Source organism: Schistocerca serialis, chromosome 11 (genome assembly GCF_023864345.2).
Source record: "Schistocerca serialis cubense isolate TAMUIC-IGC-003099 chromosome 11, iqSchSeri2.2, whole genome shotgun sequence".
Taxonomy (NCBI): domain Eukaryota; kingdom Metazoa; phylum Arthropoda; class Insecta; order Orthoptera; family Acrididae; genus Schistocerca; species Schistocerca serialis.
In genome coordinates, this window is record NC_064648.1 from 200,128,568 (window position 1) to 200,146,815 (window position 18,248).

General features: G+C 41.7%; 1 protein-coding gene across 1 annotated transcript in view; it reads left to right on the forward strand.

Moving 5' to 3' along the window:
• LOC126426653 (uncharacterized) overlaps positions 1-18,248 on the forward strand; it is a 172,994-nt gene that overhangs the window by 53,181 nt on the left and 101,565 nt on the right. Inside the window, exon 4 of the mRNA XM_050088539.1 lies at positions 9,422-9,496. Within this exon, the coding sequence (XP_049944496.1) occupies positions 9,422-9,496 (75 nt within the window). The remainder of the gene's footprint in view (positions 1-9,421; positions 9,497-18,248) is intronic.

Below are 18,248 nucleotides of genomic sequence, written 5' to 3' on the forward strand. Positions count from 1 at the left end.
GCTGTATCAGTCGATGGACGACTGACAGACAAAGTCTTTATATGCTTTCAAGAACAAAACAGAAAGTTTCGACCCTGTGTGTCAACAGAAATAGAAAAATGGTGCCATCTAAATGTCTACATAGATGTAAATGAAGATGACGAAAGAAAGTCTGAAGACTTTTTCTGTCAGTTTTTGAATCAACTTTGTAGACAAAGTCATTAGTACTTTGCAACTCCTGGTCTGGACATAAGGATAAAATAGTGCTACTGGAAGCCTTTCGAGGAAATGATACAGTTACAAAAATCACTCCACATAAAAAAAAGTGCCAATTGTGAACCTGTTGTTTCCTCAGGGAATATAAAATATGTGCCAAGAGAATAACAGACTTTCTTAAGCTACATTCAAGGAACATACAGCCAAAATTACATTACAGATGCCATTCATATTGCTTTGAGCAGTTTACTGGAAATTCTCATTTGAATTTATAGTTAACATATCTGCATTGTTTGGCTTCTACAGTGATGTCTGCAGAATGTTTCTAGAGTCTTACAGAACACTACTCACCAGAACATTCAGAGGTATGTAATGGTCTTGTAACCAAAATTTCATACTGATATGTTCTGCCTCATCAGAGAATAATTCAGAGGAACTGCAAAGCCAGTAGGTTGCGTCGTATTGCCTCGTTTACACTGGAGTGACCCCAAGTGACTGAGCATCAGTGAAACAGCTTTCTCTCAGCTGCAGGCGGTAGTGAGTCCCGGCACTAGCGAGTGTGTTCAACTTAGTTTTGCAGCTGCTCAAACGTTTTTTACTGTTTGTTGCTGTCAGAAAATGCTCAAAGGCAGTTCTTGGTATCACTTTGACCATGCTGCCAAAGTGAAGAGAACAAATAACATTCACTTTTTATTTAGCAGTCTATTGTTACTTTCACTTAAGCTGCCTCAGTTATTGAATGCAAATTGTGTGAAATTTATCAATATACCGTAGCAAATTGTGGTGTTTGTGGGACTCGAATAACGCTTACACAATTTAATCACATAAATCTTAGAAGGTAGATTAAGGAAAGGCAAACCTACATTTCTAGCATTTGTAGACTTAGAGAAAGCTTTTGACAGTGTTGACTGGAATACTCTCTTTCAAATTCTGAAGGTGGCAGGGGTAAAATACATGGAGCGAAAGGCCATTTACAATTTGTACAGAAAGCAGATGGCATTTATAAGAGTCGAGGGGCATGAAAGGGAAGCAGCGGTTGGGAAGAATGTGAGACAGGGTTGTAGCCTCTCCCCGATGTTATTCAATCTGTATATTGAGCAAGCAGTAAAGGAAACAAAAGAAAATTTCAGAGTAGGAATTAAAATCCACGGAGAAGAAATAAAAACTTTGAGGTTTGCCGATGACATTGTAATTCTGTCAGAGACAGCAAAGGACTTGGATGAGCAGCTGAACAGAATGGACAGTGTCTTGAAAGGTGGATATAAGATGAACATCAACAAAAGCAAAACGAGGATAATGGAATGTAGTCGAATTAAGTCGGGTGATGCTGAGGGAATTAGATTAGGAAACGAGGCACTTAAAGTAGTAAAGGAGTTTAGCTATTTGGGGAGCAAAATAACTGATGATGGTCGAAGTAGGGAGGATATAAAATGTAGACTGGCAATGGCAAGGAAAGCATTTCTGAAGAAGAGAAATTTGTTAACTTCGAATATAGATTTAAGTGTCAGGAAGTCGTTTCTGAAAGTATTTGTACGGAGTGTAGCCATGTACGGAAGTGAAACGTGGACGATAAATAATTTGGACAAGAAGAGAATAGAAGCTTTCGAAATGTGGTGCTACAGAAGAATGCTGAAGATTAGATGGGTAGATCACATAACTAATGAGGAGGTATTGAATAGAATTGGGGAGAAGAGGAGTTTGTGGCACAACTTGACAAGAAGAAGGGACCGGTTGGTAGGACATGTTTTGAGGCATCAAGGGATCACAAATTTAGCATTGGAGGGCAGTGTGGAGGGTAAAAATCGTAGAGGGAGACCAAGAGATGAATACACTAAGCAGATTCAGAAGGGTGTAGGTTGCAGTAGGTACTGGGAGATGAAGAAGCTTGCACAGGATAGAGTAGCATGGAGAGCTGCATCAAATCAGTCTCAGGACTGAAGACAACAACAACAACAACAAGTTAGAACATCGTGGGATTAGGGGATACAGCTCAACAGTGGTTCACTTCGTATCTGGAAAGAAGAAGGCAGAAAGGTGTCCTCCAGTGTCAACAAAAATGGAAGATATTTGAAACTGACTGGGGCCATGTAAAGGTGGGGGTTACACAATGTTGCACTCGGTTTTATGTATTTTGAAGTTTCATGTCTTGATATACTGTATTTACCGGAGTATAAGATGACCCTGAATATGAGACAATTCCGCCATTTTAAGAGGCTCTTTTAGAAACATTTATTTTTTAACATATTCTGAATGATCAAGATTACTAACTTTTATTGATGTAAGAAATCTGTCTAGAAAATTTACATTATACCCATTATAAATTTATGTCATTTATTAATTGTCTGTGTTTTGATATTATGAAAAGGTAGGAGATGCCGATTCACAGATAGTTCAACAAAGTCTGTTGGAAAGTGAGATTTTGGCCAATAAGGCCTCTGTCAATAATATCAATAATAGACAACACACACACACACACACACACACACACACACACACACACACACACACACACACACGCAAATGCGACTCGTACACACGACCACAGTCTGTGGCAGCTGAAGCTAGATTGCGAGCAGCAGCCCGTAATGGTAGAGGTAACCGGGTGGTGGGGTAAGGAGGAGGCTGGGGTGGGAGTGGGAAGGATAGCAGGGTAGGGGTGGGAGACAGTGAAGTGCTGGTGGGTAGTGTGCAGGGATGAGGTCGAGAGAGGGTAGGGCAGCTGGGTGCAGTCGTGAGGTTAGATGCTGGATGGGGGAGAGGGAGGTGGGGTGGGCGTAGCAGAAAACAAGAGGACTAAAAAGACTGGGTGTGTTGGTGGAAATGAGAGCTGTGTATTGCTGGAATGGAAACAGTGAAGGGGCCAGGTGGATTAAGACAATAGCTAACAAAGGTTAAGGCCAGGAGGGTTATGGGAATGTAAGATATATTGCAAGGAGAGTTCCCACCTGCACGATCCAGAAAAGCTGGCGTCTGTGGGAAGGAGCCAGACGGCACAGCTGTGAAGCAGTCTTTGAAATCGAGAACATTATGTTGGGCAGTGTGCTTAGCAACAGGGTGGTCCAGCTGTTTCTCAGCCACAGTATGTCAGTGGCCGTTCGTGCGGAGAGACGGCTTGTTGGTTGTCGTGCCTATGTAGACTGCAGCACAGTGATTGCAGCTTAGCTGGTTTCACAGCTAGCCCTGCCTTTGATGGGGTAGGGGTGCTTGTGGCCAAACTGGAGTATGTGGTGGTGGTGGTGGTGGTGGTGGTGGTGGTGGTGGTGGTGGTGATGTGCTTGGGAGGGGGGGGGGATGTGTAGAACAGGTTTTGCATCTAGGTCTATTACAGGGCTATGAGCCATGAGGCAAGGCCTGTGCTGGGATGGACGGGGATATCGTGTAGGTTCAGTGTGTGGTGGAATACCACTGTGGAGGGGGGGGGGGGGGGGGGGGGAAGGATAGTGGGTGGGACATTTCTCATTTTGGGGCATGACAAGAGGTAGTGAAACCCTGGGCGGAGAATGTAATTCAGTTGCTCCAGTTCTGGGTGTTACTGAGTCACAAGGGAATGCTCCTCTGTGGCCGGATGGTGGGACTTTTGGAGGTGGTGGGACTTTTTTGGAGGTGGTGGGACTTTTTTGGAGGTGGTGGGACTATTTTGGAGGTGGTGGGACTTTTTTGGAGGTGGTGGATGGCTGGAAAGATAAGGCAGGGAGATCTGATTTTGTACAAGTTTGGGTGAGATCCTCAGTAAATATTGAGAGAGACTGTTTGGTACTACAGATGTAAAGGCCATGGTTGGCTAGGCTGTATGGAATGGACTCTTGGTATGGAACAAATGGCAGCTGTTGAAATGAAGCAATTGCTGGTGGTTGGTAGGTTTGGTATGGGCAGAGGCACTGATGTAGTAATCTTTGAGCTGGAGGTCAACATCAAGGAAGGTGGCTTGTCGGGTTGAATGAGGGAGAAGGTGTTGAGTTTCTGGAAGAATGTGGATAGGGTGTCCTCAACCTCGATCCAGATCGTGGAGATGTCATGAGCGAATCTGGATCGGTAAGGGGTTTTGTATTGTGTGTGTTCAGGAAGGATTCCTCTCACTGGCCCACGAATAGGTTGCCACAAGATGGTGACATGCAGGTGCCCATAAGTTGTACCCCAGATTTGTATGTAGGTAATGCCTTCAAAGGTGGAGTAATTGCGGACGGGTATGTAATCGGTCGTGGTGACTAGGAAGGAGGTCGTAGGTTCGGAGTCCGTCGTGTGTCGGGAAAGGTAGTGTTCAGTGGCAGTAAGGCAATGGGCGTTAGGGATGTTAGCGTAAAGGGAGGTGCCGTCGATAGTGACTGACAGGTTACCGTGTGGTAAAGGAACACGAACTGCGGAGAGTCGGCAGAGGAAATGGTCGGTATCTTTTATACGGGAGGGTAGATTGCGGATAATAGGCTGAAAGTATCAGTCTACGAGAGCAGCGATTCTGTCAGTGGGGCACAGTAACCGGCCACAGTGGGGTGTCCTGGGCAGTTGGGTTTGTGAACTTAAGGAAGCGTGTAAGAGGAGTGCTGGGGGTGGTAGGGGTGAGAAGAGAGGTGGACTCGTGTGAGAGGTTCTGGGATGGCTTAAGGAGTTGAGGAGAGGCTGGAGATACTACTGGATATCTGGAACGGGGTCACTGTGACAGGCCTTATTGGTGGGTAAATCTGACAGCTGGCAGAGTCCTTATGCCAGATAACCATTGCAGTCCAAATTGACAGTGTCGGAGTCTTTGTTGGCAGGTGGGGTTATAATATACTGTTACCTGCAACCTACCCTCCTATATAAAAGATACCAACGTACTCCAGTCCTGTCACAAACGTCACCTATCCCATCAAAGACAGTGTTACCTGTGAAACCAGTCGTGTGATCTACAAGCTGAGCTGCAACCACGCTGCCGCATTCTACGTGGGCACGACAACAGACGAGCTGCCTGTCCGCAGGTGCAGCCGCCGACAAACTGTGATCAGAAACGACCGGACCGCCACGTCACAGAGCACACCACTTCACAACTGTGCCGTGTGGATCCTTCCCACCGACACCGGCGTTCCTAAATTGCGCAGGTGGAAACTCTCCCCGCAATGCATCCTACATTCCTGTAATCCCTGAGGCCTCAGTCTTGCCCGTCTCCTCCCTCCCTGTTCCCATTCCACCACTACACAGCTCTCTGTTCCGCCAATGCACCCGGTCCTTTTATTTCCATCCTTTTCCGCTAACCACCACTCTGCCCACCCTCTGTTTAATCTCCCTGCTGTCCTGCTGTCTCTCCACCTTGTCCCTGTTCACTACAAAAGCAGCACTTCACCGTCCACCACCCTCTCATTCCCTGCCCCATCCGCCTTCTTATCATAACAACCCGGTTCCCTCTTGTGTCATGCACTGTTGTTTGTAGTCTGGCTTCAGCTACCAGTGACTGCGGTCGAGTGTCTCTTTTTGTCTATTTTCGACAAAGGCCTTGTCGGCTGAAAGCTTATGTTGTGCCTATCTGCAACTCGGCATCTCCGCTATATGGTGAGTAGCAACTATCATTTCCATAGTATTGTTACATGTTGTTGTTGTGGTCTTCAGTCCTGAGACTGGTTTGATGCAGCTCTGCATGCTACCCTATCATGTGCAAGCTTCTTCATCTCCCAGTACCTACTGCAATCTACATCCTTCTGAATCTGTTTACTGTATTCATCTCTTGGTCTCCCTCTACGATTTTTACCCTCCACGCTGCCCTCCAATGCTAAATTTGTGATCCCCTGATGCCTCAGGACATGTCCTACCAACTGATCCCTTCTTCTAGTCAAGTTGTGCCACAAACTTCTGCTCTCCCCAATCCTGTTCAATACCTCCTCATTAGTTATGTGATCTACCCATCTAATATTCAGCATTCTTCTGTAGCACCACATTTTGAAAGCTTCTATTCTCTTCCTGTCCAAACTATTTATCGTCCACGTTTCACTTCCATACATGGCTACACTCCATACAAATACTTTCAGGAACGACTTCCTGACACTTGAATCTATACTCGATGTTAACAAATTTCTCTCCTTCAGAAATGCTTAATTTGACTACATTCCATTATCCTCGTTTTGCTTTTGTTGATGTTCATCTTATATCCACCTTTCAAGACACTGTCCATTCCGTTCAACTGCTCTTCCAAGTCCTTTGCTGTCTCTGACAGAATTACAATGTCATCAGCGAACCTCAAAGTTTTTATTTCTTCTCCATGGAATTTAATACCTACTCCGAATTTTTCTTTTGTTTCCTTCACTGCTTGCTCAATATACAGATTGAATATCATCGGGGAGAGGCTACAACCCTGTCTCACTCCCTTCCCAACCACTGCTTCCCTTTCACGTCCCTCGACTCTTATAACTGCCATCTGGTTTCTGTCCAAATTGTAAATAGCCTTTCGCTCCCTGTATTTTACCCCTGCCACCTTCAGAATTTGAAAGAGAGTATTCCAGCTAACATTGTCAAAAGCTTTCTCTAAGTCTACAAATGCTAGAAACGTAGGTTTGCCTTTCCTTAATCTTTCTTCTAAGATAAGTCGTAAGGTCAGTATTGCCTCACGTGTTCCAATATTTCTACGGAATCCAAACTGATCTTCCCCAAGGTTGGCTTCTACTAGTTTTTCCGTTCGTCTGTAAAGAATTCGCGTTAAATTTTGCAGCTGTGGCTTATTAAACCGATTGTTCGGTAATTTTCACATCTGTCAACACTTGCTTTCTTTGGGATTGGAATTATTATATTCTTCTTGAAGTCTGAGGGTATTTCACCTGTCTCATACATTTTGCTCACCAGATGGTAGAGTTTTGTCATGACTGGCTCATTCCATCCTATATTTCCATTGCTTGATTTTTGTCTATATTTTGATAATACAAGGAGAAATAAAATAAACAAAAATAAGTTGTTTAAATGTTTCATATCTGGCTGTTGTTTGTGGTGTTACTTCAAAAAATCATCATCATCATCATCATCATCATCATCCTAACAGGACTACTGTGAAACTGATATCGCTGTTTTTACAAATATTTGGCTGTTTCTTCTGAATATGTTGCAGTTTCTCAGGTTGTAGTTACTGTAGAATCTGGGAACATAGCTGCCCCCACCACTCAGATATTTCATCAGAATGTTACATTGTCTCTTGCTTCCAAACATATCGTCTGGCAGAAGTAAAGCTGTGAGACCGGGCGTGAGTCGTGCTTCGGTAGCTCAGATGGTAGAGCACTTGCCCACGAAAGGCAAAGGTCGCGAGTTCGAGTCTCGGTCGGGCACACAGTTTTAATCTGCCAGGAAGTTTCATATCAGCGCACACTCCGCTGCAGAGTGAAAATCTCATTCTGATGAAAGTATGTTTCAGAATATTGTGTGACGCTAAATAGCATTTAAGAAATTGTATTGTGTCGATTGGTTGCACGGTGTAATGGAGATGGTAAGGATTTCCCATGCAGGAAGTTGCAGGTTCGAACCTCTTGACGTGCATATAATTTTTTTTTATTTTTAAATGTTTTTTCAAAAAAACTTTGATTGTAATTTTTATTCAGTTACTAGATTTAAATGTAATGTTTTATTAGTATTCCTTTGTAACATAATTTTAATGGTAATATCAACTTCTTTATTTGCCCCTGTTTTTCTTCCTAACATTGTTTTTCCACTGGAAATCTTTTTTCATGTGTTTTTGATTAATTTTATTTATTAATTTTGCTTTAATTTATTTCGTTTTATCATCCTATTTTTATTTTGTCCAGGTTATTGCATTCATTGAACATATTCATCATTTTGCTTGAATTTCGTTTTATTTATAAATTCTTGTTTTATTTAAATCTTCATATATGTTATTTTGTGCATAGTGCAATAGGAATTTAGGCTGTGTTTTAAATGTTTGTACGACAATTACTGTGCAAAAATGCTGCACATTGTGTAATAAAAAGTATATCTTTCATACCATTGCACAGTCAGTATAAATAGATTATGTCCTTTTTAATTTATAGACTGGAATTTTGAAATAATCGAATGTTATAATAGATGAATATGGGGTGTAAATAAAGTCCAGGAACACTTTCAATCATTCACTGCACAAGAACCAAACGCTGTACAGGCATCACACATATGTCATTTTGAAGAGAAACCCTGAAAGTTTTCTTTTGCATATACTGCAACAGCGTTGTTTGGTAATTTGCCAATAGTCGGCGTTAGTCGCAAACGTGGCGAGTTCAGGTGCGGAGCGAGCTTTCTGCGTGTTGGAGTTCAATAAAAACAAGTATGCTACAGCTGTTCAACAGATATTCAGAATAAAGTATGGTAAGAAGCCACCAAGGGAGGCCATTTACCACTGACACAACAAATTCGCTACGACTGGTTGCTTGTGCCCGGTAAAGAGAAGCGGACGTGGGGCCATGTTTGCGACTATCGCTGACTAGCGGCAGATTACCAAAGTACGCTGTGGCGGTATACGTGGAAAAAAACTTTCAGGGTTTCTCTTCAAAATGCAATATGTATGACATCTGTACAATGTTTGGTTCTTGTGCAATAAATAATTGAAGGTGTTCCCGGACTTCATGGACACCCTGTGTAATTAAATTCTCGTTCACAAAAATTCAGAGTGGGGGAAAAAAAAATGAAGGAAATGAAAAGTTCATGCGGTGATTGAACTGATGTGACAAAGGAATAGAAATAAAAATTACAATTAAACAAATTCATTTAATAAAAATCATTACCAAAGTCAATTTGATAAAGATTTAACAATGAAAAAAATTAATGCACCTGAAAATATGTGAACCCACAACCTCCTGCTTGTCAAGCCCTTACCCTATCCATTACACCACACAACCAGTGTACGTAATACAAATTTTTTTGATATTATTGAGCATAATGCAAAATTCCGATAAATTTTTTTGTCAATTACTTGCCAATAAGGGCCCACCACGGTAAATAGCTGCCTACATAACCATATAAACTATTTCAGAAAGTCAATCCTTGATGCCATACAAAATAAGTAATAAAATATGTTAACTGTATTTTTTGAGGTGACTGTTTAAACTTTATACTAATTCTCGTACATGTGTTAGACCAGTACACGCCATTATATACCGTGTCTTAGAGGTGATTATTGACTGAATATATTGTTGAATTGTATACGTATTGAATTGGAGAATTCTCCATATGTAGGCAGTGTATGGTGTACTGCTGGAGAATGAGAATTAAAGTGTAATATTTTTTGTTCCAGATGTTCGAGGCAGTTCAGTGTAAGGCAGAGCCACATGAAGACAACACAGAATCTGACACAGTTCCTGAGCCAGAGGTATTTTCCTGCTCATTGCTTACATTGCCTTTGGTGACTACTTGTCCTTGGATGTGTACTTCCAATCAAAAGTGTCCGCACACCCACTAGTGGAAATTAATTTGCAGCGTGTCCACAGAACCAGAGAATGTGGTAAAGTTAGATGCTGGAGTCTGGAGAGGAATATGCATTGTGACCCGTCTTAAAGGTGTTCCGTTGCATTCAGGTCAGAACTCTGGGCAGGCTAATCGTTTTCAGGAATGTCATTGTCTGCAGACTGTTGCTTCATTGAAGCCTCCTTATGACGAGGTACTTCGTTGTGCCGATATTATCGATCGTCGTCTCTAAACTGTTCCTCTACTGTATGGAGCACATACTGCTGTAAAATGTTTTTCACATCCTTGCCGAGGTAGCATTTTCTTAGGCCTGTTAACGGGACAATACCCGATAAACCGTCGGCACACAGACCGTGCTGTCGATGTCGAGTGTTCTGCTGAAAACTCGGAAACAATAAGACTTTCGCAGAGGGTACATGTGTTCGATGTGGTGTACACGATCACAGGGTGTGTTGGCCGCAGTTGTCGGCTGTGTATTGTTTGCACATCACACTGTTTACAAAATGGGCGGGCGTAAAATTTCTCTGTTATCTCTATTAAAATGCACATTTGCGCCATTGTCTGTATGCTAGTTATATTGTTCTGTCTGTAATATACATAAATAAAAATTGCAATACCCGTGGGCATGTTATAAGGCAAAAAGAAAAGTATCATGTCGAGTCATAAGGGCACCGGCTTACAGATGTTCCATTACAAATAGTGCAATACAAATTCTTACTCGACCTCTGTTTCTATTGAGTAGCAAAATCTTTACAACACGTGAACTAACAAACATGAAACAATAAAACTGTGCAAAATATCTTACCGCAGGTAGTGCAAGCTGTTTCTTCGATTAAGCCAATCGAACAAATTCACTTCTCAGAAAGATTGCACTTACATTTACATTCCATTGAATAATACAGAATATACTTTATTAATTTAATAAGAAAGTATCAGAAACTATTAGAATACATGAAGGCTAGTGACAGAAATATTTGAATTTAGTGAGGGGCAAACCAGCAACACGAGAACTGTAACCTTATCGTACAGCGATGCTGCTAATTGCGCTACACGGACTACGACTGTTGGATGACCGTACTTTGCATCTTCCATTGCAGGAAACTTTAATTGTAGATATGTTATTAAATGACATTTAATTATAGCAAATTGTATCAACAACATTGCATTTCTCATGGATCCTCAGCATGCCATTGCCTTGAAATGGCACACTTCCGTAACACACGTTACAGTAATTGTTTAACCACCTATCTGACATTTTATTACAACAAATTGTGCAATTAACTAAGAGTTTGTAGGAGATTCTCAATTTTCTATTGCTTAGAAACAGCATATATATGTATGGGCTTCAGCTGAAAGCCAATATGGTGTCTCAAGAGTCCGTACTAAAGAGACATGGTGTGCACGTGACATAGATGGTGTACTTTCCTCTCAATGGTGAGCATTCGGAATATCTGTTTTGTCAGATCTTGCTGTGATTGTTTGGAAAGACTTCCCGACATATTTTTCCACCCGACGACGTCAGAAACTAGACACGCTTGACGTTCCAATGTGCAATCCTTGTGCTGACGGCTTAACCACGAGTAACATCCCTGTATCGTAACACTATCTCCGTCCCACTTCACTGCTGGTAATACACACGATGACAGGTAACACTCTCCAACCGTTGACCAAACCAAAACCCTTCCTTTGGATTGCCACAGGTATAGCATGATTCTTCACTCCAAATCACTCATTTCCAGTCATCCACTGTGCAGTGGCATCAGTCTTGACACCATCTCAAGCGGCAGTTGCCACTGACTAGAGCAATGTGTAATATATGAGGAGCTGTTATTTCATTCTAACCCATTCTTTGTAACTCCCTATCTACAGTCATTGTCCTTGCTGACTGTTAGTAGCACTTTGGAACTCATTAAAGATTCTTGATGATTGGTGCTGCAGTGACATATATGTCTTCAAAGGACACAAGTTTCCACTGTCATTGCTTAAAACATTTATTGATTATTACGACAGCTGTTTCGGAAGATTTCCATTTTCAAGAACGTTGGTATACAAAGTTTGAGAATTACAACATGCTATAATTCTGTGGGAATTTAGACCTAATTTTTTATAAGTCGAGAATTTCTCGAGTTATTGAGTTATAACTGAAACTGCAGTCATAATTTTCATTATCACAAATTATGCAAACAACTATGTTGTAATTAATTTTTATACTTCTAAATTATGTGAGTAATTGTCCTGACATACAGGGTGTTACAAAAAGGTACGGCCAAACTTTCAGGAAACATTCCTCACACACAAATAAAGAAAAGATGTTATGTGGACATGTGTCCGGAAATGCTTAATTTCCACGTTAGAGCTCATTTTAGTTTCGTCCACCTACGCTCAATGGAGCACGTTATCATGATTTCATACGGGATACTCTACCTGTGCTGCTAGAACGTGTGCCTTTACAGGTACGACACAACATGTGGTTCATGCGCGATGGAGCTCCTGCACATTTCAGTCAAAGTGTTCGTACGCTTCTCAACAACAGATTCGGTGACCGACGGATTGGTAGAGGCGGACCAATTCCGAGGCCTGCACGTTCTCCTCACCTCAACCCTCTCGACTTTCATTTATGGGGGCATTTGAAAACTCTTGTCTATGCAACCCCGGTACCAAATGTAGAGACTCTTCGTGCTCGTATTGTGCACGGCTGTGATAAAATATGCCATTCTCCAGGGCTGCATCAGGGATTCCATGCGACGGAGGGTGGATGCACGTATCCTCACTAACAGAGAACATTTTGAACATTTCCTGTAAAAAGTGTTTGAAGTCATGCTGATACGTTCTGTTGCTGTGTGTTTCCATTCCATGATAAATGTGATTTGAAGAGAAGTAATAAAATGAGCTCTAACATGGAAAGTAATCGTTTCCGGACACATGTCCCATTACATATTTTCTTTCTTTGTGTGTGAGGAATGTTTCCTGAAAGTTTGGCCGTACCTTTTTGTAACACCCTGTATACACTAAGTGATCAAAAGTATCCAGACAGCTGGTTGAAAATGACTTAAAAGTTCGTTGCGCCCTTCTTCGGTAATGCTGGAATTCAGTACGGTGGTGGGCCACCCTTAGCCATCCACTTAATCTGGTACTGGAAGGTTTCTTGGGGAACGGCAGTCCATTCTTCACGAAGTGCTGCCCTGAGGAGACGTATCGATGTCGGTCGGTGAGGCCTGGCACAAATTTGACCTTCCAAAAAATCCCAAAGGTGTTCTATAGGATACAGATCAGGACTCTGTGCAGGCCAGTCCATTACAGGGATGTTATTGTTGTGTAACCACTCCGCCACAGACCGTGCATTATGAACAGGTGCTCGATCGTGTTGAAAGGTGCAGTCACCATCCCCGACTTGCTCTTCAACAGTGGAAAGCAAGAAGGTGTTTAAAACGTGAATGTAGGCCTGTGCTGTGATAGTGCCATGCGAAACAACAAGGGGTGCAAGCCCCCTCCATGAAAAACACGACCACACCATAACACCACAGCCTTCGAATTTTACTGTTGGCACTACACATGCTGGCAGATGACGTTCACCGGGCATTCGCCATAACCACACCTTGCCTTCAGATTTCCATATTGTGTACCGTGATTATTCACACCACACACCGTTTTTCCACTGTTCAATCATCCGATGCTTACACTCCCTACACCAAGCGAGACGTCATTTGGCATTTACCGGCGTGATGTGTGGCTTATGAGCAGCCGCTCGACCATGAAGTCAAAGTTTTCTCGCCTCCCACCTAACTGTCATACTACTTGCAGAGGATCCTGACGCAGTTTGGAACTCCTGTGTGACGGTCTGGATAGATGTCTTCCTATTACACATTAAGACCCTCTTCAACTGTCGTCGGTCTCTGTCAGTCAACAGACGAGGTCGGCCTGTACGCTTTCATTCTGTACGTGTCCATTCACGTTTCCACTTCACTATCACATCAGAAACAGTGGATCTAGGGATGTTTAGGAGTGTGGAAATCTCACATACAGACGTGTGACACAAGTGACACCCAATCACCTGACCACATTCGAAGTCCGTGAGTTCTGTGGAGTGCCCCATTCTGCTCTCTCACGATGTCTAATGACTAGTGAGATCACTGGTATGGAGTACCTGGCAGTAGGTGGCAGCAGAATGCACCTAATATGAAAATCGTAAGTTTTTCGTGGTGTCCAGATTCTTGTGATCATATAGCGTATATACATCTGGGGTGACTGTATCTGGTGACTGTTCTCGTTATATATCTTGTGAAATCCTAAAATATCTCTATAAAACAGAACAAAATTGATACGAAATCGATATTTTAGAATTCATGTGAAATATAACGTGCACAGTCACCAGATACAGTCACACCAGATGATATATATACGCTGGGACAACATAGATGTAAGTCTCCCTCTTACTTACATAATTTAGAAACATAATATTTAATTACAACATAGTTCTGTGTTTAATTCATGATAATGAAAATTATGACTACATTTTCAGTTATAACTCCATAACTCAAGAAATTCTTCACTTATAAAAAATTAGGTCTAAAATTCCTACAGAACTATAGCATGTTGTAATTGTCAAACTTTGTTTACACAGTAACTTGTAAATGGAAATCTTCTGAAAAGGCTGTTGCAATAAACAATAAATGTTTTAAGCAGTGATACTGTAACCTTACTTACATTAATGATTCCTTTTGTTGATTTCATGCAATTTTTTACAACCACTCTCTGCAGTCCTCAGTGGTTCCAGCCCGTCTGTACACGAGGTTCCCAGTCTTTGTTTAGCTGTATGCTGTTGCTCTGCATTTCCAGTTCACGATCACATCACCAACAGTTAACTTGGACTGCTTTAGGAGATTTGAAATTTCCTTCGTGAATTTGTTACTCGGGTAAAATCTAATGACTTCACCGTGACCGAGCGAGGTGGCGCAGTGGTTAGCACACTGGACTCGCATTCGGGAGGACAACAGTTAAATCCCGTCTCTGGCCATCCTGATTTAGGTTTTCCGTGATTTCCCTAAATCATTTCAGGTAAATGCAGGGATGGATCCTTTGAAAGGGCACGGCCGATTTCCTTCCCCATCCTTCCCTAACCCGAGCTTGCGCTCTGTCTCTAATGACCTCGTTGTCGACGGGACGTTAAACACTCATCTCCTCCACTTCACCGTGTTCAAAGTCACTGAGCTCTCGTGCATGATCATTTCCTCTAGTAACACTTCTCTACTGACAACACTATACTCCCCAACTCCTCCTCTCTACCTCTTGTGACATCAGATGGTAAGTGCCACATTACGTAGGATCATCTCGATACCTTTGATCGGATAATGTAAGCGTTGCTGAATTTTTGATTGAGAACAGATGGGAGATTTAAACAATTTATGGTGTAACTATTGCAGTTGTGACGTCCGTTTGGGATTCGTTACGTCACATACAAAGGAAAATATATAAAATATATATGTATTTTTAATTTACCAGCACGATTCTTTCTCTCGAGGATATTGTCTTTTCTTATCACTTTTATTTACGTGCATAAGTAAATATGAAACGGGTTCTTGAAGGGCCGCTGTTATTCATGTACCATCTTTAGATTTTGAACGTGATGACTAAAATATGGTTGCCATTAACTGGATTGAATGTAATTTTGTTAATTTCTATTTATTGATTGCAAAGCAAGGCTCGAGAGAACTTCGATTGTTGCCATGGAGCGGTCAAGATAAAACTTAGTGAACTCGTGGAATCTGTATAGTTTAAAAACTTGAACTTTAACGTAAATTAATTATCTGTTGCAATTTAAAAAGGTTCTTATAACGAAATCTCTCGCATTTACAGTTACTGTTAACACTGAAAAATAAATTAATACTTCGGTGCGTAATGGCCGACCAGAGGCTGCATAGGAAGATGAGCATCTCGCAGCACAAATTACTGAAAAAATGCTTATTAAAAATATTTAGCCACTGCGAGCATTTGAGGTGACAACTATTACAAAGAAATTCATTTTGTAATAATAATAACAAGTTTATTTTAGCAATAAATACAAATAACTTACATAAAATATGTGTAGCCGTTCAATGGCTGCCTTCCGTATAGCGAAACAAAACAGTGTGTGTACCTTTTACACTAATTATATTCATAAAATACGTAAACTACAATTTACAATATTTATGTGACGTACCGTCACACAGTGCTCTCTTAGGTAGGGGCGAACACTGTCACTTTCATTTCATGAAATGTGCTGAGTGTGTGTAACTTGCTAACGTGGTGCCTCATCTGTCCTTTAGAATGTCTGCCTTAATCAGGGTGGCGATTCTTCTGGTAGACCTGGAATTGGGAGAAAATTCAGCCAAATCTCTATGAGTTTCAAGAATTTCTAAAAATCCCCAGTGATCCTGTGTTTTTAACCTAGCACTGAAATTTAAATTTCAAATTGTGTTAATTATATTAATATTATTCCATATAAATTATTGATATTTTAAAAACTGTGGTTGAACTACTGCTTACTGCTAGTACGAGGAGCGTTTGGGAAGTTCTTGAAAAGTCCGAGAGATGGCATCACCGGCGCGTATCGAGGTCATATTTGTTTAGTAGCATCTCTGGAAAGAACGCACACCGAGTTTCAGCCATATTGGCCTATTTCTTTGTGTTTGGAATTCGTGTGAATCGAGGAAGTCGAGTGATTGTCAAAACGTGGACGAAAAAGAATTTCGTGTGGTGATGAAACATTACTTTATGAAAGGTAAAACACCTCAGGAGACTAAAGGGAAGCTTGATAAACATTACGGTGACTCTGCACCTTTGATTAGAACAGTTTGTAAGTGGTTGCAAAATTTTTGGAGTGACCATATGGGCACAAGTGATGCTGAACGTTCTGGACGCCCTGTGGAGGTTACGACTCCAGAAATCATTTTAAAATCGATTATATGGTGATGAATGACAGAAGAGTTAAAGGTGCTTGAGATTGTAGAGGCACATGATATATTGCATAAACATTTGGACACCAGAAAGCTATCCGCAAGATGGGTTCCGCGATTGCTCACACTTGACCAAAAACGGAATCGTGTGAAGTGTTGCAAGGATGGTTTGCAGCTGTTCAGGAAGAATCCGCAGGACTTAAAGCGTCGTTTCGTTACTGTGGATGAAACGTGGATACATTACTATACACCTGAGAACCAAACAACAATCTAAACAATGGGTCACCGAGGGAGAATCTGCACCCAAAAAGGTGAAGACCATTCCTTCAGCCGGAAAGGTTATAGTGAGTGTCTTTTGGGGGTTCACAACGGATAATCCTCATCGACTATCTGGAAAAGAGTAAAACTATTACAGGTGGATTTTATTCATCGTTATTGGACCATTTGAAAACTGAGCTGCAAGAAAAACGCCGGCAATTGGACTGCAAAAAATTCCTTTTCCACCACAACAATGCACCAGCACACACCTCAGCAGTTTTGGTCGCAAAATTAATGGAAATAGGATTCCAACTCGTTTCACATCCCTCCTGTTCTCCATGCTTGGCTCCCTCGGACTACTATTTGTTCCCCAATTTGAAGAAATGGTTGGCGGGACAAAGATTTTATGCAAACGAGGTGGTGATTGTGGCAAGTAATAGCTATTTTGCAGATTTGGATAATTCCTATTATTCGGAAGGGTTCAACAAATTAGAACAGCATTGGATGAAGTTTATAAGTCTAAAAGGAGATTGTGTCGAAAAATAAAAAGGGTTTACCCCAAACACGTAAGTAGTTTTTATTTTTGCACGGGCTTTTCAAATGCCTCTTGTATGTCTCGGTCAAAAGGAAAGAAAAGTCAATATTGTGAGATGCCATTCCCCTGCCCCTCACCATCAATTTATCAGGACCTTCTCATGACCCAATCTTCCTCCCAACAACTGGAATTCTCAGTGATCTTTTTATTTTATTTTTTCCCCAAATTTGATTAGCCACCCTGTTAATATCCTTCCTGTCATCATCAATGATAGTGGACTGTTATCAAATCATGTACACAACAGATATGTATATCTTGGCAGAGATCATCTTGGCAGTAGAATGAAATTTTTCATTCTGCAACAGATTGTGTGCACTGATACAAATCTTCTTGATCGGTTAAAACTCTGTGCCTGACCGAAATGCAAACTCAGGACTTCTGCCTTTTGCGGGCAAGAATCCTACTGACCGAGCTATCCAAACGTGACTCGTGACCCACCCTCAGAGCTCTACTTCTGCCCTTGCCTCATTTCGTACTTTCCAGTTTTCATTCTGGGAACAACCCTCAGGCTGTGGCTAAGCCACACCTCCACAATATCGTTTCTTCCAGAAGTACTAGTCCCGAAAGTTTCGCAGGAGAGCTTCTGTGAAGTTTGGAAAGTAGGAGACGAGGAACTGGCGGAAGTAAAGTTGCGAGGACGGGTCGTGAGTTGTGCTCGGGTAGCTCAGTCAGTAGAACAGTTGCCCACAAAAGGCCAAGGTCCCGAATTTGAGTCTCGGTTTGGCAGACCGCTTTAGTCTGCCAGGAAGTTTGACTAGTTGTGCATGTTGAAGATTTTCTACAAACTCTTCCAAACTGACACAGAGTAATTTACATACATGTTCATCTTTTCACTAGCACACGTGGACTAACTGAATAAAGCATATCACAAA